Source organism: Antedon bifida, chromosome 6 (genome assembly GCF_963402885.1).
Source record: "Antedon bifida chromosome 6, ecAntBifi1.1, whole genome shotgun sequence".
NCBI classification, from domain to species: Eukaryota; Metazoa; Echinodermata; class Crinoidea; order Comatulida; family Antedonidae; genus Antedon; species Antedon bifida.
Genome location: NC_136231.1, coordinates 25,402,063 through 25,429,848, shown reverse-complemented (window position 1 = coordinate 25,429,848; position 27,786 = coordinate 25,402,063). Strand labels below are relative to the sequence as shown.

The 27,786-nt window shown below is 33.4% G+C and overlaps 2 protein-coding genes across 4 annotated transcripts in view; one reads left to right on the top strand and one right to left on the bottom strand.

The window, feature by feature from the left end:
- Nucleotides 1-262: 262 nt before the first annotated feature.
- Nucleotides 263-27,244, bottom strand: LOC144844256 (uncharacterized). The gene is made up of 3 exons (XM_078701082.1): nucleotides 26,493-27,244; nucleotides 2,283-3,238; nucleotides 263-1,676 (listed from the first exon to the last, which is right to left on the bottom strand). Exons 1-3 carry the CDS (start codon nucleotides 26,779-26,781, stop codon nucleotides 1,491-1,493), a joined length of 1,431 nt encoding a protein of 476 aa, XP_078557208.1. The 5' UTR covers nucleotides 26,782-27,244; the 3' UTR covers nucleotides 263-1,490.
- Nucleotides 3,853-27,786, top strand: part of LOC144844277 (uncharacterized) — a 62,503-nt gene continuing 38,569 nt past the window's right edge. For 2 of the 3 annotated variants that reach the window (XM_078701122.1, XM_078701121.1), the window contains exons 1-2: nucleotides 3,853-3,981; nucleotides 13,340-13,470. The gene's annotated coding sequence lies outside the window, so the exon portion shown is untranslated. Of the gene's footprint in view, nucleotides 3,982-8,960; nucleotides 10,375-13,339; nucleotides 13,471-27,786 lie in introns of those variants that run through there. The other variant, XR_013612407.1, reaches the window with a different exon arrangement.

The window sequence follows — 27,786 nt, the reverse complement described above, 5'->3', positions numbered from 1 at the left end:
AAAATACGCATAAAAATTGCTATTCAACATTATGCTAAATTTTTCGGAAATGATGCATACCATTAATGCTTAGATTCTAGATGGGTAAAAATGAGATTTGTGTTCTGCTTATAAAGGGCGAGTAGGTCGTTGCTGAGAGTTATTGGTAGGGTGGTTCTCGGTCTTCCTCGAAATTTTATATTGGCAGTGTTGCTGAAATAATAGCTTATTGCTATGATCTCAACTTTTAAAGAAGAATAAAGAGCAACGAGAAACAACAATCTACAAGACAAAGGATTAAATTTTATTACAATCAAATAAGTATATAATATATACCTAAATCTAAACTGTTGTTGGAATAAATATCTTAGTAGTATTTATACTTCGATAATTTTCAAATGTAACTAATGCTATCATATACAAATACTTTCAATTCTAGTTTCTTTACTCCATATTCCATATTTCGTTCATCAAAACACATAGCAGCTGAATCAATCTATCACCCACCCACAATCGATTCAGACTTACATTGTTAAAATCCTTTTATTTATAAATATGCTACAATATAAACTTTTGAAAATCTCGCGAAGCTTATAATTCTAAGAAACAATTTTTGTTTTTGTTAAATTTGCATTGAAAAACAACATTGGTGGGTATAGTCGTAGGCACTATAAATAACTCACTCGATCATTTACAAGGATTACGTCATTATTTATTTATAGTTCATACAATTAACAATAATATTTAAATTTAGCTAAAAGTGTTTTTTTTTCATGAAATACGGTATTCCTCTCATACCAAGTTTCAATAAAACTAAATAGGCCTCTATTGAAACCAGTTATAGTTAAAGTTGTTACAAAATTGTTAGACAAAAAGCACATTTTTTTAGATACCATAAAAGGCGCTAAATTACAGAAGTACGCCATAGCATTTTATACAATTTTCTTTTAATTTTTTATTACAAGTTATAAAATGTTTTTTCTTGTGTACAAATTTAATACATTTATTTTCATATATCGGAGAGTGTACTTATTACATAATACAATATCGCTTGTACAAATATATTATATAAGTGTTTTTGAAATAAGTTAAATTTTAGCCGTTATACATACAATTCAGTTCTCACAAAAGTGCGACAAAATGGGCAATACTGATAATTTAAATTAAAAAGCACTTTTAACATATTTTTTTTATAAAGGTTCTACTTCATAATAATTAAATTTATTTTGATATCTTAAATATAGCAACACACATGTTGGAGATTAAGTACAAGCGCGAAGCTCTACAATATGGCAGTGACAAACGGTCACAACAGACATGCGCACATCGACTTAAGCACTTCCAGTTTATTTTATGAGGTAACAGATCAATATAAATTGTAATACTGTTGAAGATATCAGGCTCTGCACTAGAAAACATTGTGTCCATGTAGATTTTAATTCTGCAGAGAGATCTCTCTCCTATGGTTGTCCAATAATGAGCCCTGCAGAGTCGCGATATCCATGCGCAGGCTACATACAACCGCATGACTCCACTTGCATGTTGGGATAGTTGCGCAGTGATACATTCGATTCATCGTCCAAATATACAATACTGATTGATGACATTTTGGTTGGTACACAGCAAGGCGCCGGCACTGGGATCCCCATTGACTTCACCATGCCCAAGATCAGTGCGTTATTTGTAGGATTCAGTGACTAAAAAAAAGAGAAGAAATATTTCGACGATATAAATAAGTGTATTATAATTGATAGTGCCGGCAGTATACGCTTTATAGTGGTGGTAGGGCAGATGTCAATTCAATCATTTAGTTTCTGTATGATTTTGTTAATTTCAAATCATAATGTATTGTATTGTGGATATTATGGATAGCAATAAATATTACAAACAAACAAATGAGCGTAAAAGTTACTTTTAACAGTTCTCAGTTGACCGGACGTAAGGGCAACGCAATTGATCTGACCAATCGATCCATCGTGTCATGATTGGTCACATTACGTAATTGAGTTGCGCTTACTCCTTTTGCGTTGCATCCTAGTGCGAACCAGTCTTATCAGTGGAATATTGTAGTATTTATTTTCTCGTAAGACCCCCATATTAAAATCAGTCATGATAAGATGTATTTGTCTAGGTTTTTTTAGAGTGACTGATGTTTCCAATTTCAAAATTGAAAAGTTTATAAACTTTTGATTAATAATCAATTTGATAACTAAAATTAAAAATTGAATATATTAATGAATATTTTTTTTTTATAATCATGCTTTTTACTGTATCAAAGATGATATAATCTTTGCCTGTATTACCTTTTGAAGTGGATACGGACAGGAGCCTGCACAATAGTTAGGTGTGAACAAATCTGGAGCAATCACAAAATTATCCCAACCAAGATCTTTGAAATTAACACTCAATTTTCTAACTGAACATAGTCCTTCTGTGTTTTTGTATGCTTCATTTTCAGTCTTTTGCAGATTAACAATTTTTTCTGCATCATTTGATAAAGGTTTGGTATCTTCACCACCAAACGGAGCAATTCCATTCTTTCGCCTGTTTTTACGTTTTTTGTTCTTTCTCTCTTTCCTTCGCCTGGAATTTTGGTCAAGAAATTCGGGAAATTTTTGTTCTGGTGCTTTTACAACTTCAACAGGTGCCATTGGATATTCGTTGGACATCATATTATACGTGTAATAATTTGATTCGTTGATTGGCTTTGGGTTTGGAACAAAAACACTCCTTGCTGATCGACTGTTGATGGCGCTTGTCACGGTTTCTGATAATCGTTGAAATGGTAGTGACGTCAGGGATGTATCTACAGACTTGTCTTCTACGTGAACAAGAATAAATGGTCGTCCTCGCTTCTGCAACATTTTTTTCTTTGACATCAACTTATTCCACCAGTCGTTTTTATAATCAATTTCGTTATTGTCATCAGACCTTTTGCTTTTTACTTTGAATGTAAGTCCCAGTACTGCTTTCTTCGTTAAGCCTTCAGTGAGTTGTGAAAGAAGTGACGTTATGTCGAGTGTTTGCCATCCTTCGCCCCCAAACTCTTCTAATGAAAACGTACCGATTTTGGCGCAGTTATCATTATCTTGAACATCGTAGGCCATTACTACAAGTTCGCTCATGTTAGTATTTTTAAATTGCGAAGGTTGTAGTGGTTTTCGATTACTTATGTAAAGCTCAGATTTTAGGATATTCTTCTTTTCGCCTTTTGGTTTCAACTTTATAAGAAACATGTGCTTGTCAGTGCAAGTAGATTCTGAAAGAAATAAATAAATAATATTTGTAATATATAAATCCAAACTGTTTGCATCAAATAAAATATCAGACAGTGTGAATGTTCGCTTTGTTATCAATAAAGTGAATAAAACAGGTATTTTCGTGAACTAATCTTGGTTGTCGATCTGCAATTAAATAATATGTTACAGATTATCTGTTCATGTTATAGATTATTCGAAGCATATGGATACTCCTTGTGTAGCAGGTTCGAAAAGCCTGGAACTCATCTTCTCTATGAATTTTCGTTAGTCTAATAGTAAAAATAAAATAAACACCCGTAATTGTGTTTTTTGATTGGCGTGATTTTTTGTGTGACGTATACCATTTGAATTTGGCAGAGGCCGGTTGTTCATGGGAATATTCGATTTTGTTACGACTGGTAGTTAAGTGGTAGGATTTTAATTTAAACAGTAAATAGACCTACATAACTATAGGCCTATATAATATTGACCAATCACATTTATTGGATTTATTACAACCTGGAAAATAGTTTGAATCTACTTTATTCAAGTGTTTTCAAGACCTTATTTGACTAGGCACCTGCTACCGTAGATTACGTAACGTGTACGGTATTTAGTATGAGGCAGTCAAGCGGTTAGTGAAAACCGTTGGACGTATCAATGTCTAACATGCCGGATACCACCATTACACGGATTCAAGAATACTGAATTGGATTCACCCCATAGACATACGTAGCCTACTTTACATTACGTTGGTATTACGGTAGGTTGTATTCATTTAGTTTTACGCTGTACTTATAAACATATTCTAGGCCTAACATTATTATCACGTACATAGGCACACAAAGCATGCCGACGTCATCAATCTCAACCATAGTCCAGTCAACAATTCAAAGGAATTCCTTGTTCGATCGTGTATTCTGATTCACTACGCCGAGTAGAAAACATTCACTGCATAATTAAAATGCAGGTGTATTGTATAGGATGCTGTATTAAATTATCCATTCATTAACTCATTCATTTAATATACGTAAAAAATGGTTTATTATTTACGTTTACTAATGTTATTCTACATAACAGAACAATTATATTAACGTTACATGTTTTTCTATACTAAATAAATTATATCAACGTTATTTGTTTTAGTAAGACATTATAGCGCCACCAGTGGTTAGTCAAACTGAAACTTTTATTTGATAGTGATCTTGATACTAAAAGCAAAAGTTGTTATCACCTTCTTACATAGACATGTGTCAAAATAATAGTGCAAAAAACAAATTTATGTTGTTGAATTCAGTGTTTACTAAAATAAAGTTTTAAAACTACGCCACAGAGTAGCCATTAACCAAACGTAAAGGGTCAAATGGATACGTTAGCCTCATAGAATACAAAATCTCAGAAACTAACAGTTGTCAAGCGTTTGATTGAAAGGAAAAGTGAGAGGAGAATTGAGGTTTTGTTCGGCGGCGTTCTTATCTCAATCTTTCCACAGGTGATGCCTAACATTATGAAAGTTACTTATAGGGTTACTCAGGTGACAAGCTGTTGAAATACGTCCTGGCCATTTTATTAGAATCAGGAAAGACGTTTGCTAGTTACAAATTCACATTCACTCGTCTCGTGGGAGCCATTTTGGCGAGTATAATATTCTAGTGGAAAAGTACTTGATTCGATGATATACCTTGAAAAAATTCAAAGAAACCATAGCTGTCAAAAGTAATAGGAAGGGGATTATGATGGTACTTGGGCGACCCTTATTTTTTATGATTAAGAGAGTTAAGTCTCTTATCTAGTCGTTTAGCCTTATTAACCATTTATCACGATGGTTTTTAGTAATTACAGGTGAACAGCTGGCCAGGTGTCATTGAATGTAAATGAATAGACAGACTTGCTTTACGTGTGTTAGTCAGGGAAAAAAAATAACAGAAAAAAACCATTTTACACAATTCGTTGAAAGTGACGAACATTCTCATGAATTGTAGTAGTGTTTAATGTATTGTGAAATCAAAAATTCTTTTTCTTGTTTCTCTTATTAACCTTACACTAGTAGGTGAATAAGCCTAGAATATATCATTAGATAAAACACATATTATTTAAAAAAATAGATTTAGTCAGACCTTGTTACAGACATTGTTATATATTGTTACAGTTACTCCATTTCTGTTTAAACCTTCCATATGGCCTACTGTTTACTATGTTATTTACAGTTATTAATAGATTTTCGGTGCTTGTTTCTATCCTACCTGGATAAACCGACATAGGCCATTTTCCGATGGAGAGATGACACGGAAAGTTTTAACACCCCTCCAAGACATTAGTATCGTCCGTGAGACCATATACAAATCGGTTTATTCATTGCACGGCTTTGAATAAGTTATTTTATTTCCATTGCATAATAAAGGTTGATTCACGTATACTGTATTTAACTTAGCAGTAGGATTCATTGCTATAGTTATAAATGTTAGTGTTGAATGATTTAGGCCCAAAATATAAATATCCGTATCATTATGGGCCTCCCACCACGACGTAAAAATACATTTTGGCCGGCTTAATGATAATCAATTGATTTATGGGCTTAAATAACGAGGTAAACATGATCAGTGTTATTACTTGTTTTGACATTTTGGGCATAGATACATCTTAAATCATTGATATACTATACGCGTGACGTGTGTCATCCTATAGATTAAACTTTCGTATCAGACTTTTATTATCACTGAAAATGCTGAAATAGACCTGGCCTAAAGCTCTGTCTAAACTATCAAACTTTATGTGACAAACAAACGTGATGTGCCCAATGGACATGATGATGTCATATCACTAACATATTTGGGCATATCACTACCATATTTGGGCACATTACACCTTTTTGTCAGACTAGTTTGATAGTCACAGTGCATATTGACTGAGATTCCACGAGGTTCTTTAGTGTACTTCTAAAAAACAATTTTGTGTGAACTTTATATAATTGTTGATAGGGTCAATAAAATGATGCTCTGATTTGTAACAAATCATGGGACTATTGTACGAATTCATAAGATCTATTTGTGAGTTTTTTCTATATGGTTTAGCCTGTTCCTTATTAAACATATACCCGGTGAAGGTTAGACCTGTTAGGCCTAACTCACAGATACTGCTTAGAACGGAAATCCTGCCCTCTGAGACACTTTGTCGCGATGATTCCGAACCAGAAACACAAGATTGGCCTAGGCCTGGTTTACATCAAAGTTATTGTTAATTATTCCATCAACATCGATCGAGAAGAGTCCGAGTGCGTGTTCGTGATAGTTAATGATTATATTTAATTAGGCATTGACGTTTAATTAGGGTTATTGGCCTATTTTATAGCTATCTTTTAAATTGAAAATCTTTATTGAAAAATACGGTAATTGAATTGCGGATGTAATAATGTATTCAAACTCATTAGATAGAATCATTTCAAAGTTGTGTTTTGGTTATCATAATAAGAAAATAATGTCAATACAAATTAGCAAAATTATCAAGGGATTATTTGTATGCTTTATAATCTTTCTTGTTGACCTTGACTTAAAACCATAAACCTATAAAAAATATTAAACATTGCAAAAATATTGCCATTAATAATAATTGTAATTTGTATAATTTATGAAGATTTTCTTTTCTAACATTTTAATGTTATACTTAGGCCTATATTAATATGGAAATATTACGGGTCGCAGGAAGGTCATTAAAGCTTGGTTCCCACTAGGACGCAACGCAAGGACGTAAGCGCAACGTAAAGCGTGGTTCCCACTAGCGACGCAACGCAAGGACGTAACGCAACGCAAGTGAATTGACCAATCACAAGCGATGGCTTATTCGCTTGTGATTGCTAACTGTCTATAACTTTGCTTGTCATTGGTCAACACGCTTGCGTTGCGTTTACGTCCTTGCGTTACGTTCTAGTGGGAACCAAGCTTAAGTAACTTGACCAATCACAAGCTATGGATTATCCAAACTGTTCCTTGTCATTTGGTCAATTCGGTTGCGTTGCGTCCTAGTGAGAACCAAGCATAATAGCCGTAAACTAGGTGGTCTTCTAATACCAATGTTCATGATTTAACTCCAGTAACTCATGTCTGTTTCTACTTCATTCCTTAAAGCTTGGTTCCCACTAGAGAGAGACGCAACATAAATGAGTTGACCAATCATAAGCGACAGTTCGGATGATCCATCGGTTGTTATTGGTCAACTCGCCTACGTTGCTTGCGTTACATCCCAGTGGAAACTAAATTTAAGGCTCAAATGAGACTAAACTTTGGTTCCCAGTAGGACGCAACGCAAGAACGTAAGCATAACGCAATTAATTTATTTTAACTGTCGCTTGCAATTGGTCGATTAGTTTGCATTGTGCTTTCGTCCTTGCGCGCGTCCGTTCTAGTCCTGTAATTGGTTGGCTAGCTGCATGCGCATAAAAAGTATTTCATTTATTTAAAGTAGGCAATATCAAGCCTCAGCTACTAAACTTTAAAAGTTTAAACTATGAAACAATAAACCACAGAATATGTTGTATTTTCAATGTTTGAACCACCTCTGTATGCACTTTCGATTTGATGTAAACATTTGCCAATTAGATTTAAACATTCTGTACGTGACAGACGGTAATTATAGCATTTTAAAAGAATTAGGATACCGTATGTTGATGTGTTTCCTCGTGAAAAAAACCCATGTAGTAGCAATAATGTTTCTATAGTTTTGATGTAGGCCTATAGGTATATACAAAGTTTAAAAAAAAAAATTTATTTCGAATTGAGGACCTAGGATACATCGTCGCCTGGACCTAGAATCCTCCAAAACTGTAAAAAGGAATTGAGTGTCTCCGCATGCGAATTAACGTACCTAACTTTTCAAGATTCAATTTATTGTCACATAATATAACATACTTGGTTTCCTGAGCTTAGAAACATAGATACAATACAATTTAAAACACAATATAAAAACGTAACACTTAACTAGATCTTGAAAATGTACATTAGGCCTATATAGATGACAAGCATATGAGGAAAAAGAGTCTCTAAAACGGTTGGTTTTAACTTTGCATTGCCAAATTCTACCAGATCTATTAAAACTTAAAATACTATTTAGTGGATGAGTCACATCTTTAATTATCCATTCTAATCTAAGAGCTTAACTTTATCGAAAGCTCCCTAATAACCCATTGTACTATAGCAAACTTTATCACATTTTTTTGGCGAACTCAGAGTTTCCACTGTTTGGCGAATAGTCTCTCTAACTAATAGGGCTCTGTTACTAGAGACTGTTATTTTGTCCATCTGAAGAACCACATGACTACTACTGATCTACACTAGAGTTTGCTCAAGTTTTCCAAAGTTTGGTAGTGAGACTATGATGTCATGTGATATCAGAGGAGGAATGGTTGGTCTTAACCCCATACTCTATCAACTTCTCACGAGTCCACAATAGATTACGGCATAAAATGAATCATATACCAGTAATTATAACATAGCACTAACACAACATGAATGTGGCGAGGTCTGGACCCACCTGGCTGCCGCCAATGAGTTGTGCTCTTGGTAGGCCTACTAATCATGTATTTCCTTTTATAAAACGCGCTGATTGATTGGATTGACTTTTAAAACATTCATGTAACGGGAGTTATAGTTAATCTAATTTTAATTCAGAAATTTAGATGTATTTGGTTCTTATAATGATAGAGCTGTGATGCAATAGAACAATAAAGTATCGATAAACATTTATTTTTAGATTTTGTTTTTGTTGCAAGTAACCAAGATGTTCAGCTTGGAATTGAGCTGCTTATTCGTTTTAAGTATTTTCTAGGCCTCAATACTTTCCAACAGAGATTCAATCGATCGTTGATTAACACCTACGTTTGCTAAATATAAAATGTCACCCGTGACGTGTTGTGAAGACAATGTGGAATTAACAGGAAAACAGGGAAACACCTATACGCGTTTGATGACGGACACAAGTGAGAAAACCGACAACGTGAAGTGAAGAAAGCGATTAAGAAAATGTTGAATGGATTGATGATAAGTAAGACTGCTGGGGCACGCGTCATCTAGATCACTACGCCACAAGAAGTGAAAAGGCTTTGTTTTGGGTTATGAATTTGATTAATTACTAGTCAGTTAGAAGAAAATGGCAAAATCAGCACTGTGGTCATGTTACAATAGTTTTGTCAAAACAATATAGATTATCTGATAAAAATCCTAGAAAGTAGGAAAACTTTTGCCATTTTCCCCCTGACTGCAGTGGCTGCTCCAGGATTCTGAAATAGGGAAGGGGCCATGCTCATTGTGCTGCTGGGGTTAGGATGTAGGATCATACAGGCATCGAATGTGAAACACATGTTATGCTGTATCACGGTATTTGCCTATGATACCGGATAGATTTTGATACAGTACCGAGAATCTGCTAAGCATATCATAACAAAAAATGCATAGAATAAATGCCCCAAAATACTGAATTATAAAGCGCAAGAGGTATGAATCAACTATTCTATCGTAGTGCAGAGGAACTAAACAAGACTGTAACGAGTTTCTTTTATGTAAACAGATTTGCCGAAAACATGGCTTCATCTCTGCCGCCACCCAATTGTGTTCTCGACGATATTTGCCCGTTTGTATTAAAATCAATTTACCCGCTGCTTCCCACCTGCCAAGGGGTTTTAAAAAGAAACAAAATCGTAAGACCTTGCTCCATTGACCGCAAGCTAGACGAAAAAATTAGAGTCAACTAAAAAAGTCCTCTCCAATTTATCGAATAAGGAGATAAGGGGTGTGCTAAGGGGGAGCATTTAGTAACACTGAGTCAATGTTTTTCCACGTATATTTTTTAAATGACGGTTGGTTTGTTTAATCTGTAGGCCTACTTTGCGGGAAATTAACGCCGACATTTATTTAGTTGATTGTCAATCAAAGTATTTCTGTGGGTTTTATTCGATCGCTACTTTGTTGTGTTATGATGCTAAGCAGGCGAATAATAGTGCTCGTGGTAATCGTGTCTACTTTGCCTAATTGTTTGATGAAATGATAAAATTTAAAACTATTAAATTCCTGAGTGAATGATAACAGGTGTGTGTTTTTGTTATAATATTCTGCGCTTTTTTAGATGTGACGTGATTAGGGCCTATAAAAACAACAGCCACGAATTAGCAGAAAGGGGCATTTTATTAACCGAATGCACAAAAATATATAAAACAAGACAGCAGCACCCTGAGGATTGCAATGAGTGCAAAGCACTATCAAGATGGCTCTCCATATACTGCACTTGAACATATAGAAGTAAACGATAATAAAGATATAAAACTGAAAATTTGCGTATAGAATGATAATGATACTAAAAAGTAAGAAAATGCATAGTTGTTATTTTTTTATTGAACATCACTTTCTCGAATGTACTCATAATTCGTGTTCAGTACTAAACCAATCTAGAAAACAGAAATAAAAAATCCGTTTTATTTTATCCGTTTTATTTGGATTTCAACAAGCGTGTCGTTCAGTAAATTAATTACAGGAAACTCTCTGGGTAAATATTGTTAGAACAATATAGACTTACAGCCATTTGAGTGACATTTTATATAAGCAGCTATCATACAAATATTAAATTGGGTTTGCAGAGTATATTTTCCTTGGAAAACACCTGTCTGTTCTCTGACTTGCAGTGAAGTTGAATCAAAATAAAATGTCGGAACCTTTAAGTCATTTTAAAAATTACTTAAATTTATAATAGGTTTAAGTCAAAACATTTTGTTCTATAATTGATCTATAGTAATTTTGATGAGCATTTTGAGGAAATGTGTATGATTTCGTAACTGGCTGGATATAATGCGTATAGTACTTTAAAAAAAAGATAGTTTTAACAGTTTGTAGAGTTGAAAATCGAATGTTGCAATGTTCACGAACTATAGAACAAATATTATGTTTGTCAAAAATCATAAAGTACAATCATAACATACATGCAAGTATGTTGAACTATAATTGTATTTTATAATGGAATGCATAAACTCCCAGATGCTGTTTATTATCAAAAATATTATTATTGAATGCGATGAGACTGGTTACATCGTCTGACAGTGACAAACAAGACCCGACGTTAACAAACACACGCGTATGTGCCCACAAGTCAAGCTATTAACGTGTAAGTTCATGTAATCAGAAAGTGTAATGGGCAAAAATACATGAGTTGTAGAGATGGAACAAGTTATAGAGGGAGGGCTAGACCAAGTGGTTGCCCAGTAAGACCTCAGCGGTACATCAAACATTTGAAGTATTTAGTCAATTTGAACCGTATCGTGATCAATAGAATATATTATATAAGTTATAGCATGATATTGTTAGTACCATGACCCCAAACACATCAAAGTTTCTACAACGAAAATTACAGAGGGCGCTTCTTATCTTTAAAAAGCCCCTAATTGGACAACAGTGCCCTCAATTGTGAACAGAAAAAAAACACACTTATGGACAAACCATGGGCTAAAGATTTCACCAACCCTGTGTTTTTACAAGTACAAACTAAAAAAGATTCAGATATTATAGGAAATTGATTGAAATAGATTCAAATTGTAGAGTACTGGTGTGACAAACAAACCTGGATTGACCTTAAACTGTTTAAAAACGCCAGGGTTAACCATACCCCTCTTCCTCAAACATTATCAAAGAAAATCAGCCAGGCAACATTTTAAAAATGTAAACCTTGAGCAAGTGGTAAGCGTCAATGAGGTTAAAAAGAGCATTTTATAAATTGGGAAGGAAATTGAATTCAACTATATAACTATACAGGTGCCAGTGTTTATGTACCACTATAACTGTGGTAATTGATTTTATTATAGAAAATAAGAAAAGATAAAAATGGACAAATACCAGATCCAGCTTGTTAGTAACCATCCTGGGGAGCATTGATCTCTTTTTAGCATCCATCCTCGGTAGTACTTGACCCGAATCATACGCGTTCGCTTATCTGGGGCTAGTCTTTATTATACTTGACATTGGCTTCCCTTATGTCCGTCAATGTGAAAGGTCCTTGTGTTGACAAATTCACGTCGGGGGACTTAGCAATGCATAACAACATTATTATTTAACTACAGGTTACTGTCTCTGAATATTGAAATGATCAAATAACTTTAATTTGATATTAGACCATGGAAATAATAATATATAATGTGAAAAGCTCTGTCTACACTATCAAACTAGTTTGACAAAAAAGTGGGATGTGCCCAAATATGGTAGTGGTATACCCACATATGGTAGTGGTATGACACCATCATGTCTTTATATGGGCACATCACATTTGTTGTCAGATAAACTTTGATAGTGTAGACAGAGCTTTTAATAATTAGTGGTAGCTTTCAACTTCATTATGATGATATTTTTAGTACGTGGAAACCACAGAAAAGTAATAATTTTATATGGTTGCTCTCGTCAACTATTGGTCACTACTACACAGGAGATGGCTTTGGAGTTTATATATAAGTTGAAGAACATTAGATGTGATTTCAACAACAAGCGCCAATACATGATTATTCACGCTTAATGCCAGGTGCGGCATGTTAATTTGCATTTCAGTGAACTGTCAAAAAATCACAATCAAAATATCATGTTACATTTCTGTGTGATTTTTTTGAATTAATACAATGATCTTAATTTGTGTTGTTGTGTCAGATGAACTAATTACTTTAATTAATGATCAGGAAGGCCTATTAGTGGAAATAACTACATGAAGTGGTAGCGGCACATCTGTTATTTATAATGATTGACAGTTTCAAGTCGAAAATAACAATAGTTGTCCTAATAATTATCATAGGAAAATTCCGTAATACAGCATCACATGTGTATCACATGTGGTGCCTGTATCATCTAAGGTTAGGTTCAGGTTATATGGTCTAAAATAATACGTTACCAATTTAGATATAAAGAACACAATTTTTAGTCTACAGCTCACTATGTTGGTCGGTTGGTCGGTCGGTTGGTCGATCGGTTGGTCGGTAAATACTAACTCAAATTTGAGCACGCGACTGCAGCCATGTATATGGCCTTGTTTTATGACAGAAACAAATGAAATGAATGACAACAATGTTAATGTCAAAGTGAACTGTGTATGGGTGTTCTTTTTTTACGTAGGCTTATTACATCGTCATCAATCAACACACTACTTGTCAATTAGTGTATATACAAGATGGAAGCATTAGTTTAGCTGTACTAGCCTAAATAATTAAAATGAATGACCAACAGTCATTGAGATATATTATACGGTAAGTGATTTATTTCATCAGAAAAGAATAATAACCTGACATTTATAATAACCAAAAGGGAGACTGGCAAATTTCCTTGCAGCTCTTTTAAAAAATTAAAAAATTAGTGAACATTTTACTATGTGGTTTGGCTCTGAAGTACATGGATGGTTGACTGGCTGGATTGATATCATTGCATACATTTTTACGATAAAGTGTGCCAAGTTGTATAATGATCCAAATCAGGGCTGGCTAAACCCAGGGGCCTCGGAGTTAATGGGGGGAGGGGCCCTCTGAGAAGTGGCCAGAGAAAAACAGGCATCAAAATATGTCGATAAAGGCTACAATTAACGCCCGGCCTCCAGCGTTGGAGTGTCACTAGGGTTCCAGGGGCATCAGGCCACTGATCCAAATACTGCGTTTTAGACTGGTTACTCCTACGTGTATTTCTTTTATAACCTACTGTTATAGTTCAATTGCACTGTTGCTTGTTTGTGTATTAGTATTTTCCCCTGCTGTTGTAAGATCTTTAGAGATAGGTCTAATATCATTTTTGTGTTACTTTCGATTACTAAGAAACGTCCAGTTCAATTAATTTCTACACATTTTAAAAAGGGAACGAACAATACATTTCAATTATAGAATGTAGGTCTACGGAACATTATAGGTTATATGTGTTTAAGACAAAATTAGCAGGAAGTTCACTTCAATGTATCACTATTTAAAATCTAAGGCTAATATTTTCATAAAACATAGATAGGTCATTAATTAAAAATGTAGTCAAATGTTCATACGGTAAGTTAGTAGGTAAGTTTATCCATCGTATCAATATTTTAACTTATTTCACATTGCCTCTTAAACGTTAAATCAACAGCAGATTGTAGACTGTAAATATAGGGGAAATGAGTCTTATATACAGGCGTAGGCCTAATGTACTCGCATTCAAATTCAATCGGAGATGTGGATCATCTAGCATTTAAACACATTCCATATGTGCTTTTTAAAAAGTGATTCAAATATTGAAACAAGTAAAAACTTTACAAAAACATGACAGATTGAATAATTGATTAAAACCTTGAACAATTATTATTATATCAAATTCTAACTGACAAATGTAGCAGAATTAAGGATAATGTTGTAAAGCGGTTGAAAGTGTGGCTCCATCAACATTCAAGGCACCACCCCGTCTGAAAATGTGGGTCTCTCCATCCTGGACGTGGTGTACATACAACTTGAGGTCAACGGTTTGCCGATTACTGCGTAAACTTATCACGATATTTACTACAGATTTGTCTTTAAAAGTCATCAACCCCACGATAATGTTTCCTTTAATAAAATAGAAGGATGTTATATATATTTACAAGCCCAATGACTAGTAGTATCTTAATTTATTGTATTGAATTCATGTCCGAAATAAATTAATACACGCGCAATGTATGAGTTTAAACTATAAAAAAATTAGAAAACTCAGTCATGGTTTTTTAACCTAATGTAACAATAATTAGCAATAATTATCAACAATTATAAACATATTTTTCTGGTATTCTTTGTAACATAAAAAGTTCTGGAAAAAAGTTAAATTTCTCAAAAGTCTCCAAATAAGTTTAAATCCGGGATACTTCGATTACATTGTGTTCAGGGGGTTAAAAAAGGTTGATATATCAACAAGTTAGAGGGTCCTGATCTTTTGGCACAACATACCACAGATGTGGTGGATAGGAATACCGTCCGATATCAGCTATCCACTAGCAAGCATATTAAAACAAATCTATAGATATATAAACTTTGAGCAGAATACACAGAACAACAAAACGGTTGCTGCGATGTAGAAACAAGTTGAATGGTTCTGATCTTTTGGCAAAACCACCACGAAAACGCTACAGAAATAGAATAAGGACTAAGAATCCTGTATCTATGCAGAGTAATATGCAGAATACTGACAATCCAATATGTATGCCTATTAAACAAAATCTATATATATAAACTTTGAGAAAAAAAATGAAAATCGAATTTAAAATTATGTAGGCCTGTTGAATGAATCATCTTAAGCCCTTGTCACTTCAAACAAACGCAGGAAACACGCAAACGTAACAGTCCTCTTCAGCAACAGGTGCAATTTTAAACAAATTAATGTGTATTTTAAATTATCCAGGTACTTGGAGATCATGTTCGAATAATTACTTAATTACATTAATCTGCCCTTTCTTAAGTAAAAAAATTGAATTTTACCGCAAAACAGGTGGAATCGCAAAACGAAGAAATTAGATAGTTTAGAATGGGAAAACAAAGTGGATGGTTATTTTGATCGCCTGTTACTTTCTTATCACACCCATCCACGTTATAGACGATACGATAACACTTATTGCAGTTATATTATCTTCATATAAAATACAATAATTGAAGACAGTGACAATTAAAAGTAGACAAATCAGGAAATAGTCGCACACATCCATGAGGAATACATAAAAATTATCAATTATTTTTGAAAATACAATTTTTACCAACAATTAAAAGATACTGAATTCTTTAAAATACGAAATGAGATACGTCCATGATTGAAAAGAAACAAAGTAGCAAACATACTTAATAAATGCAATAATACCAATGCATTCTTTATAACAGAAAGTAATTAATTATTCATGATTTCTGCCTTAACCTCATAGGAAAAAAATGGTAACGGCCCGGTAGGGTTTGGCATGATGGGTTAAACAGGATGGAATTTTACACAGGATATTTTTTAAATTTTAAATTCATCGTATTTTTTATTTCAGGCGATATTATGACGTAAAATAACAATAACAAACTAAAATCTATGGAAGAGGTCATGAGTATTAAATTATTAGATTTCTCAAAGTCAAATATGTTTATGCATGTGGAATATCGTGTAGCACATGCGCATAATAAACAATTTCCGTTTTTTGTCGAGTTTAGAGAAGTTATTACAAATTAAATAGTTGATAATTGATGAAATAAAGCCATCGGATGTATTTATCAGGGCTTGCATTTTAACATAATCATAGATTACCATACATTATTTTAAAATCATTAGCAAACTACAAAACTAAAGAGTATTTGGATCAATCGAACGATGATCCTAAAGTCAGAATCCCCAGGCGTTCGTTGACAAACTTACAGGCCATTAGATACTAATAGCCGTAATAGATATACAAACAAATATTGATTCCCTAGTAATGTTATCAAAGTACACTACGAGAAGAGTCACATAGTTTATACATACGTCGTGCTCCAACATTTGAACTCGCATCAAAAACTCGTGTGCGGAACCAGGATTTTGACAAATTGTAAAAATGGCCTGAACTTAAAGGTTCCTCCATGAATTAACATAATTGTCTATATTTTGGATTGTTCCGTCGAATTTAGAGACAGGGGGAGGAGGGACGTTTAATGGATTCGTAATACGCGTTTACACTCTTGGTTCTCATTAAAGGACGTAACGCAAAGTAAGTGATTTGACCAATCACAAGCAGTGGCTTGCCATTGGTCAACTCGCTTGCGTTGCGCGCACGTCCTTGCCGTGCATCTCTAGTGGGAACCACGCTTAGCCAACAAATGTGTATTTTCTATCTTTTGAATTGTTCTGTCGAATTTAGAGGCAGGGGGAGGAGGAGCGTTTAATGAATTCGTAATACGCGTTAAAACCTTTTAACCAACAAGAAAGTATTTTCTATCTTGACAGAACTGGTGTTATACTTACACAGACAGATAACTAAAAGCGAAACTGAAAGAAGTACGTTGAACCAATTTGATTGAAAGCAGAATATTGGTATTTAATGAAACTATATTAAATCCGTGATACTTAGACTCGTTTTGCTATCCATTACCTAAAGGTCTTGCTAACAAGTTCTATAAATAATTTAAGACATCTCATTTTTTTACCTTCATTATAACTTTGGCGAGTTTTTTTTTTAATTCTAGTTAAATCTAACCCGATAAAGGTAAATTTCAACATAAAGAAGGTTTGATGTTTTTTACTTGCTTTATTCTATATCTAAATTGGCTTGGGAAAAAGCTATTTTGATGAAATTAACTTAACAATGCGTAAGAAAATATCATGTTATTCAAAAGTGTTTCGGTTTGAAGAAACAGCATTAGGTAAAAATGTATTAGTCTTTTAGGACATTATTAATACGTTAAGGGAGAATCAATAATCTGTAAATGTCATATTAGAAAATATTTTCTCAACGCGTAAAAAAACTTTATTAATAGTACTAAAACTCTTTTGTTTATGGACAAAGTGAATTTAGGTAACAATTTGTAGTATCTCTCTAGTGTTGCCTCCTCTGGGATAGTGAAGTGAGTTACGCGATAAAACACTCGTTTCCTCGGCTATCATCGTGATTCATACCTTTAGAAAGAATTGCACACTTTTGGAAACCTGCCGATAATCTCAGTATGCCCTTTACTTGTAATAGTTGTAATGATGATACGATGTCCGCTATAAAAGGCAGGAATTTCAATTATGAGAGTCGCTGAGTGGTCTTACGCAGCTCCAAAGCCGCGAGCGTGCTTTTGAACTTTTTTAACAAGAGGACTTTTTCGTAACTCGTTACATTGTGATTGTCATATTAAATTAATCATACTCCATAGATTCATTTTTTACCGGTGATTCTTTTAATGAAAGCTGACACTAAGCAACAGGGTAACTAGCCTGTAACATCTGTTAGAGACGCTTTATTAAATTGTAAAGTTGACCCAGAGGTTATGGAGCAGATCTGCCGAAATTTCATTGCCAAGCTCTAGAGATCATTTCCTCTAAAGCAGTAGAGTCCACCTGGCGGTAGTAATGCATCTCTGCGGGTTTGGAGGCTCTCTGATTATTTGAAGAGGTTGATGTTGATTATCACTGCATGATCAAATATTACAAATCAAACTAACGCTGTTTGCCACCAAGATTTTAGTAACTGTTACTAAATGTATTTAGGCCTATGTTATGATTTTCGATTAAATAATCTAAAAACATCCTGGTAAGCCCTGCAAACTAACATCCAACAACAATTTGTTAAGTACAGTATTTATTTTGAACAAATTTGTAACAATATAAACAGAAATGGCTTATTTCAACATTTATAATAATATAATATGATAATAATTATTTTATGATGTAAGCCTACAGTGCAGAAAATAGTATTTCTCAATTATCTGCTATATTTTTTATTAAAATTACTGTATGCTATAAGCAGAAGAATAACTATAGTTGTTTGTGCATTTTATTTGACAAAAACCTGCTATTTCTCATAGTCTAACTATACTGACTATTCTAAAACGTGTATATTACATATGTCAACCTTAAAATGATATAACTACGTAATTACTAAATAATTATAATGTTTTATATTTATGTCAACTCATTTAGTTTACGTACGTAGGATGCATTCCCCTTCTTTTTAAAATATTATTGCAGATTCATGATATTAAACATTTCAAATATATTTAGATGTCTGCATTAGTTTAAACGTTATTTACTTTCTTTCTAAGTCACTCTTAAACTTATCAATTCTTTGTCATTAAATTGAGGCTAATGTTTGCATCAAACAGTTGTATATAATTTATAGTTTGAAATGCCAATTATGTTTTTAATATTTAGCTGTTTGGTTAATTCTAATAAATAATTTATTCATCGACCTTGGAATTTATTAATTAAAGATTGACGCAAATAAAATGTTCATGTCGAGACATGTCCACAGACCATGAAATACAATTATCAAACGTTTGTTTAAGAAAACAACAAAACACTTTTACTGAAGGCCCAGTGATAATAAAAAATATATAGGCCTACTCCCTTAACATGAATTAACACTGTAGGTTAATATAAAAATCAACTGTCGACTATAGAATCTCGATCGTATCCTTCCATTGGTAACGAAGATTTTTTCTAAATTATAAATTCTAAAGTGAAACATGTGGATTTTCCTAAAGTGTATTAACGTGAATGTAATGTCACAGGCGCATGCGCAATTATAACAGTGTGTATTATTCTTTGTAAGGAAATATCATATTCTCAGATTCCAGTAAAAGTTCAATTGTTTCAGAAAACAAATAAATTAAATATGAATTTGCGGTCTAGATATGCTGGTTTTAAAAATACTAAAAGTTTTTTGTATAGACCGCATCGCATTTTTTGTGTGCAATTCAACAACTAAATAAAAAAGTCTTCTAATTTACCATTGCTTTTTAATTTCTTTATTTTTATAGACAGGATAAAGCTAATATACACAAAACCCTTCAAACACTTACATCAATTACAAGTAGTCAATAAAAAATGATATATGTTATACTGAAAGGGTGAAACTGGAAATAAAATAGTTAACAAATTGAATTTTCAACAAAAATAGCTAACATAACGTCTAACGTCGAAACGTGTACAGTTTCATGAAATATATTTCATTAATGGAATTAGACTAGTTAGGAATATATTGTAGTTATATCACTGACTGAGACTGGAGGCTACGGTTTCGTTTGAAATTCGTTTGTCTTCAGGTCTTATTGAGTTCAATCTATGGTAAGATATTAAGATATTTCTAACTAAGATTGATAACCCGCTGATATAGGGCACTGATCATATCCAGTTCATAGGCATCCCGCTGTTAATCAATCCTAATCAATATTTTTATGAATATGTAACAAAGAAATACACCGCATATTTATCTATGATATCTGTATTTATGAAACCGAAGTTAAGTAATTGAAGAAATAGGTTTATTAGGGATCACAATCACATGCATGGGTGTATTGACATTACGAATCTCTCTTGATATTTCTTTTTTTCATAGAAGCATTAGGCCCTATCATCATTATTATACTCATAACCATTCATTCATTGTCAAAATAAATATACATAACATAAAAAATGAAATAACATAATAATGTAGAAAAACAATGAAAAGAGCATGAAATTCAGAAAAGACAATAGATATTTTTGTAAAAACCCATTTATATAAAAATATTTAACAAAATGTTTCTAAAAATGGTAATAAAAAACAGTAAACAGAATACACAATGCACAATAAAGTTTAAAATCAATGTGGTAGAAACAAGTAAATTTAGAAATTCTTTTTTTACTATCACAATTTATCAAAAAAAGATTTATATCATAAACAGAACATTTAAATTATAATTGTAATCCGATATAGTCCTAGTTTTCTGTAAACTAAATGACAAGATAGTAACATATTTTTTCAAGAATTAAGAACAGAAAGAGCAGCAGGAAGCATAATAATAATCTTGTTTACGGCGGTACTTTCGAGTCTCTAATAATTTAATCATTGCTATCAATCCTAATATGCGTACTAAAGTTCGGAAGAACACTTTAAGCGTGAAATGAAGACAGAAAACAAACAAGTACTAAGTAATCATGTTAATAAATCAAAGTCAAAATCAAGTCAAAAAAAGTTACTGTTGATATGTTTTCATGTTTTACTTTTTCCTGACATAATTCATGTTCACACATGAATGTACTAAATGTAGGCCTACTGCGTTTGATGGCGTTCGATTATAGACTATAGGTCTAGGAAAAATGTATCTGTTCCAGGGTGCCGACATGTTTCCTACATAATTGTGTTTGAAGTGAATAATTACATTTGTTATTATGGTTGTATGCTCGATATACCCTTAGGTTCATTTGCATTAATATTCATACACATGATATACCGCCTGCATTAAGACATTATGTAAAATTATCATCATAACTGAACCTACCAGAATTAGAATTATTCAAATGTTGGTATAAAATGTAGAAATGCTCAGCATAGCTTTATACTGATACAGAATACATTCCCACTCGGACGCAAAATAAAGCGCGCTGCAAGTAATTTACCCAATCACGGCGCGTGTACCTTCCGAGCTGTCGCTTGTGATTGGTCAACTTCTATATTTAAGCTTAATTCTTGGTTCCCACTCGCAAGGACATAGCGCAACGCAAGTGATTTGACCAATCATAAGCGAAGGATTATCCGAACTGTCGCTTATGATTAGATTGGTTAACTCGATTGCGTTGTCTCTAATGAGAACCAAAGTTAAGAAGTGCGCACACACGCTCCCTAACGCCGGCCACAATACACTCAATGCAAATGTAGAAAATCTGGTCTCATTACATTAGAATATACCATGAAGGAAATATACAATATTACTATACTGTATGTTTCCTCCATGAATATACATAGATCTTATGATGACGTAATTCAATAATCAATTTTGTGTGGATTAAAAGCTTAAGGGTCAATTCTCCTTAACATGCTTACATACATGGACCTATAAATTCCATGGTTTAGGACTTTTATTTGAAAGCTTAACTTATTATTTTTTATAAAAAATATTAGTAATAGCTAGTCTAAGGGTCACTAACCTTATAGACTACAACTTGTATTATAGTTGGCTAACTTCAGTGCATAATCTGACACGTAACTTCCTGTACAAGTTTTTAAGAATATTCTCTTAAAAGTTACTTAAAACTGTTATGATTTCTCACGCAATGACACTTTTGCCAGTTTAACACATCACTTTTAGTTGTGATATATTCGTAGTAATTTTCTTCTGTTAAATGTATTTATTTCATCCATTCATTAATCCATTCTTTAAGACCCTTCAGGCCTCTCTCATGACAATTTAATCTTTCTATAGACTTTTCTACACAATTTAACTAGAGTAACCCGCATTGGCTTGAATCTCGGCTGGTGTTCCATTCTGTGTAAATACTGCACTCTCGGTATTTGCTCAATATCTAGCCGCGGGCAAATGCATCGCTGGGAATATAATGAACTTGAATATGTTATGTAGCCTATTAACACGCATTGTTACAAGTATATAACGACCTACAGAAGTATATGATGAACTAAATGGAAAGATAAAACCACTCGCTGATGGCGATATACAAAAATGTGAATTTACACTAATGTTAGTTTTACTAATGACCTTTTTTCAGATAGGTTCACTGGGCTAGCGCCACGTGAAATGTTGACTTGCTGAGCACAGGCTGACAAGTCCAAGATTCAAAGATAAACACCTTAAAAAGAAACATTTGAATGTTGCTATTTTCAGAGTACTCATTATTATAACTGTAAATCTCATTAAATAGCGTTGCTGTATCAGGTGGTTAAAACATAAAAAAATATCAAATTTCTAAAATGAAAAAGATTGTCTCCTAAAATCGGTCAAAAACAGTAGAAATCAAATCAGATGCTCAGTGGGAATCTGAGAACAGTTATTGGATAATCGTATTATTTTAATATTATAAACGAATTAAATTAATCTTTAAATAGATCAAGATTTAGGAATTCAGCATTGCTTGTTGAATAATTCCATTTTTAAGATTTGTTTCAAAAAATCTTAAACAATATTTTCTAAATTATCTGGTATTTGGAAACTGTAAGGTAAGTCTGAAAGAATGTTTGACGTCGCTATATAAAAATAACTTAGGCCTAAGAAAGAACATCCTCTATTCCATCCATGTAAAATGGCTAGTAGGCCTACTCCTTAACATTCCAACTAATTCGAAATCTCAAAGAGGGATTTGGTTTGTCTTGTTTCTTATCTTATGATTAATTCTTAAGACCATGTTTATAGGCCTCTTTGGGACCGGTTTAGCTTCCGACTCGAGTATCTTTAAAATGGTTAGAATTCTTTAGCAATAATTTAAAAGTGCATAAAGGAGTTGGAAGGGTATTCATCAATACGCCTTATCATCATCGTTAAACATGACTGCTTATTCATCTAAAATCGTATAATAAAATTACTTGACATTTGAGCATATTTCTTCCTTTTAAATTGGTGTGATGTTGCATATTTCGAGGTTTAAATTAATAGTATGTCATTGTGGTCTAGTTCACTGATGGCCGGAGGGTTGGTAGTTGATGATTTGACAAAAAGACGATAGAGCATCGTTAGCTAGTTTCGAACGAATAAGGTTTAATATAATAACAAGCAATCCGGTGTTTCACATCATGAATAGAAACAAAAACCATAAATCTTAGTTATTGTAAATTTTGAAGATAAAATGTCAATAACTCATATTGTATTTTGATACAGTATTCTTTGTTTTAAACAACCAATTAATGTAAAATAATGTAGGCTAGTAAGAAATCAAGAAGCTGTATCTAAGTTTTGACCAATTAAAAATGATGCTTATATGGTACAGAATTTTCCTTAATGGAAATAATTAGGCCTATTACAGTTATCTTTTCCAGAGTCCGACATCTATCCATCTACAGCCCACAATATTAGGTTAAAAAGATAATATACGTTTTTCTAAATAATTATTTGTAAATAAACAATCTGTAATTGAGCTCCATAATCCTGTATTACTGAGTACTTCCGAGTTGTTGTTGCTAGAAGTGCTTTTTAATAGATTTAACAATTACAATTCCCAAATGACGAAAACATGGAAACAAAATTATGGACCTAAGTGACCACTGTCAATAAGTTAATCATTGAAATCCATTGATAATAATAAACCGTTATAACGAATTAATATTAATACCTTAACAAGTAAATTATGAGTAAATTAATTGCATTATGAGGTATGATTAAATCGATGCAAATTGTATCGATAAGTGATTATAATCCTGACCGATTTGACAATATTTGTCGAGTAGGCATAGGCCTATCGAAGGCAAATTCTGTAATACAGCATCTCATATGTATCACATGTTGTCTGTATCATGGAAGGTTGAGTTAAGGATTTGGATATGGTCTGGCTTCACATATGTGAAAAACATGAGATGTTGTATCATGGAATTTGCATGTGATAATAGATACATTAGATACAGCATCGACAGCAACTGACTATCGAAACGTTCTGTTTACATGTCAACCTATAGTTATTAAGAGCACATACTATAACCCCTCCCCCCCCCCTCCCCCCAAAAAAAAGACATAAAGACATGCCTACAAAGTTAAAAATTAAAAAATAATTAAAATATAATAATGCTTGATAACTGTATTTGAACTTATAAAATGTCTGCATCTTCAAGATAAAATGTTCATTGTGTCTACTCCAGTTAATACAGTAGTTTAATAAGGATAAAGACAATTAGAAAGGATCCAGCCTAGGGCTTAGTGGGGCGGTAAGAGGCGCGGCTAAATCTGTCTGTCGGTCGTGTGACAAATAATGTCTTAATCAAGCCTATAATTAGATCTAAATCTTCATCAAGTACCGGATATCGTTAGTTATCACACATTTTCACTGCACGAACTCCACTAAACACAAACAAACATTTCAACAGTTTTTATCAGACTGGTGGGAACTATTTGTTTTCATGATTCAACCATTAATTATTGATTTAAAATCGATAAATTTAGATCAAAAAATTACTTTCGTGTTGTTTTGGTTCGCTTGCACGTGCCATTCGAATCTACACATTTCCACGTAGCTTGGATGATCAATCGTATGAGATTGGTCAAATCACCTACGTTGTACGCACGCCCTTGCTTATACAATGTGCAAAGGTTCAAGTTTCATCATATCCATGGAAAGTGGTTTCGCATTCTTTAAGACAAACAAACTTGGGTTTTATAGTATACGAAGAAGCAAAATTATTATTGTAAAATCCATAGTTTTGGCAGGACTTTAAACCAGGAATAGTTTTGAAAATGATGATGCATTTACGTGTGACACGGTAATATATCAACACATGATGCATTTACTGTGATTTGATTGTTTCTTTTCTTACGTTGTCCAAACTTATGGTCAAGTATACGTTGGCTTCTATGTAAAACAAACGATTTTCCAGTGGTCTGAAATGTTGAGTAATTCCGCCTTAACACCAGCTCGAAATTCTGTAGCACCAAAATGCACGTGATCGAAAATTGGTATATTTTAATTTAGGAAAAAAAAATGAACCGTGTAGCTGCACTTTAATGCAGGCACGGTTTTGATAAATAGGCCTAATCGAATATAATCATTTTGTGTTTTATTTAATCATGGAACCGTATGCAACATTGATGGTACGTGAATATTTCGATTCATGGGACGAGGTCAATTTGATATAATAATCTATGCCCTTTTATGAAGTATTATCTAGAAGCAATTAATTTTAAAATCGATAATGAATTTAAATGTTGTTCAGAGTAACCGATTAAAAAAATATATAGTTCGTTTCCACCTGGATCAGGTGTAATCCGGAATAAATCGTCACTTTTGGCACTCACGTGTATCGCCACGGGAGCACTTCATTTCGGGATTTACCGAATATACCGAGCAAAAGGAAAAGTAACCCTCTCGGGAAACAAATATCCATTTATTTCAAAGTTCCTACATTTCAAATACGTTATACGTGACCACTTAAATCTTTCAATTTATCATGTCACTCCCCTTTTAACCATGCCCTTCTTTGTGCAGTGTACTGTTGTCAAACAATCACCTTTACACTAATGGCAGTCCATAAGATACCGGAAATAATTAACAGTTTAAATAATTTTTCAGTTCTTTGCATCTAATGCAATTACATATTTATTATTAGTTCATTCTCTGGCATAGGCGTGGTCATAGCTAGCAATGGTTACCATTATAGCGTACTATATAAAACACTACCCCATATAGCCTAACAGTACGGTAGGTCTAATTAAAAAGTTAGTGCTCATTTAATTTTCATGTAATGTCCCTTTAAAGCTTTCTTGTATGCTCTTTTTTTTTCTTTTTTTTAATAATAAAAAACTCTCGCATAACCTCACCTCTCTCTTTTGATACAAATTGTTCTTCATTTTAGGCCAGGTATAAGGCCTAAATAATACTACTACTACACATGTTTTTAATTGCGCTCACACAACATTTACATCATTACTACAAAAAGTTGTCACATATTTGCACACCTTCTCGTGTCAAGTTCGCGACCTTAAGGCTCGTTACTTTTCTCCTTAATTAACGCTTTGTCCGAAACACCTAATTTGAATAAACGATCTTATAGAAACACTTTTGAAATTAATAATAACGTTATATTATCATTACAATGATATCTAAGCCTATTGATTTACCCTTTGTTTAACTATCTATAATTATTAATATTAATTGTTATGTTAGTAACTGTACTTACTTTTCTCGGCTGCAAAACTGTATACGGTACTGCCTTTTTCTAGCGCCGTATCGTTCTTTACGAGAGGTTCCAATATCCGTAGAATGTAGCGATGTGGTTTGTTAGATTTGTCTTTCCTTGATCGGCCAACAGGGTCTGCTGGGATTTTCGCCTGAAGGCTTTCAAACAGGCCGTCCGGCTTGGAGCTTACCGCTGATTTTCCTGAGAGAATTTCCTGCAATGCCGTAAACTCTGCAGCGGCTATCACGGTGGTGAATAAAAACACCACACACACTTTCACAATCACCATGTTTGCAATTACGATAATTTGTATTTTGTATGTCACACACAATAGATGAATGTATAAAGTATCCCGATAAGCGTTATTTTTTTCTTAGCTATCTAGAAAATTGTTTTGAAAAGTATTATAATAAAACTTTAATCCAATGTGAACATCTGTAACGCGTTCAAACGCAAAAATAATACTGAAGGATCCAAGTGGATACTATCCACACTATTTCCAAAGTTGCTTTAAGGATGTCAGATAAACGGCCGCCTTACCTCGTCAGTCCACACTTCTCGTCGTTTCCGTAGCAAGCTTGAACTTAGAATAACGCATTTGTTCAAACACAGGTGACTCGACTCGCGAGGATATATCGCAATAGTGTATAGCTAAAATAATAATTGCATTTTCAACAAGCAATGGGTAGGCCTACGAGAAATATTCAACGTCATAACTAGAAATCCCATGCGACCAATCAGGCACGAGTATGGAAACCACACCAGCTGGGTAAGAGCTAAAATGGAATCGACTGATAGAAAAGTAATTGTTTAATCGCACTCTAAATCATTCTCCAATTCTACAGGCTTACAAACGTTTCAAAATATAATAATTAAATTTAACAACTTTTGAATGCTTTAATGATGTAAGCTACAACCTCCCCGAGGAACGTATACACTTATGAAGCAAAAGTTTTGCTGTAGTTTTTATGTGTGAAAAGTCGTGCGAAACACAGTGGTTGTTTGGAACAGTGGCTAATACAGTAATGAACGACGTGTGGCACAATGTCATATTTATAAGAACTCACTAATGAGTCGTATATCATGCATATTGAAATAAATAAATCTGCATTTGATTTATTACTGGGTTTCGACTGTGCTTCATTAGCAATCGAACTATTCGGAAGTAAGTTGTTGTAAAAGATTAAAGTCAAATTAGCAAGCTATTAGAATAATCATAACCTAAAACAGTTTTGTATTGACAATGAATACACTTTATTACGTGATCGCGTGCAGCGAGCGTGGTGAATCGACG

Bases quoted from the DNA above. Each gene is read 5' to 3' on its own strand.
- LOC144844256 (XM_078701082.1), bottom strand. From the start codon at position 26,781: ATGGTGATTGTGAAAGTGTGTGTGGTGTTTTTATTCACCACCGTGATA. The intron at 3,239-26,492 runs GTAAGTACAGTT...TATTTCTTTCAG, and splicing joins CAGTTTTGCAGCCGAGAAAA to AATCTACTTGCACTGACAAG. The intron at 1,677-2,282 runs GTAATACAGGCA...TCTTTTTTTTAG, and splicing joins GTCCGTATCCACTTCAAAAG to TCACTGAATCCTACAAATAA.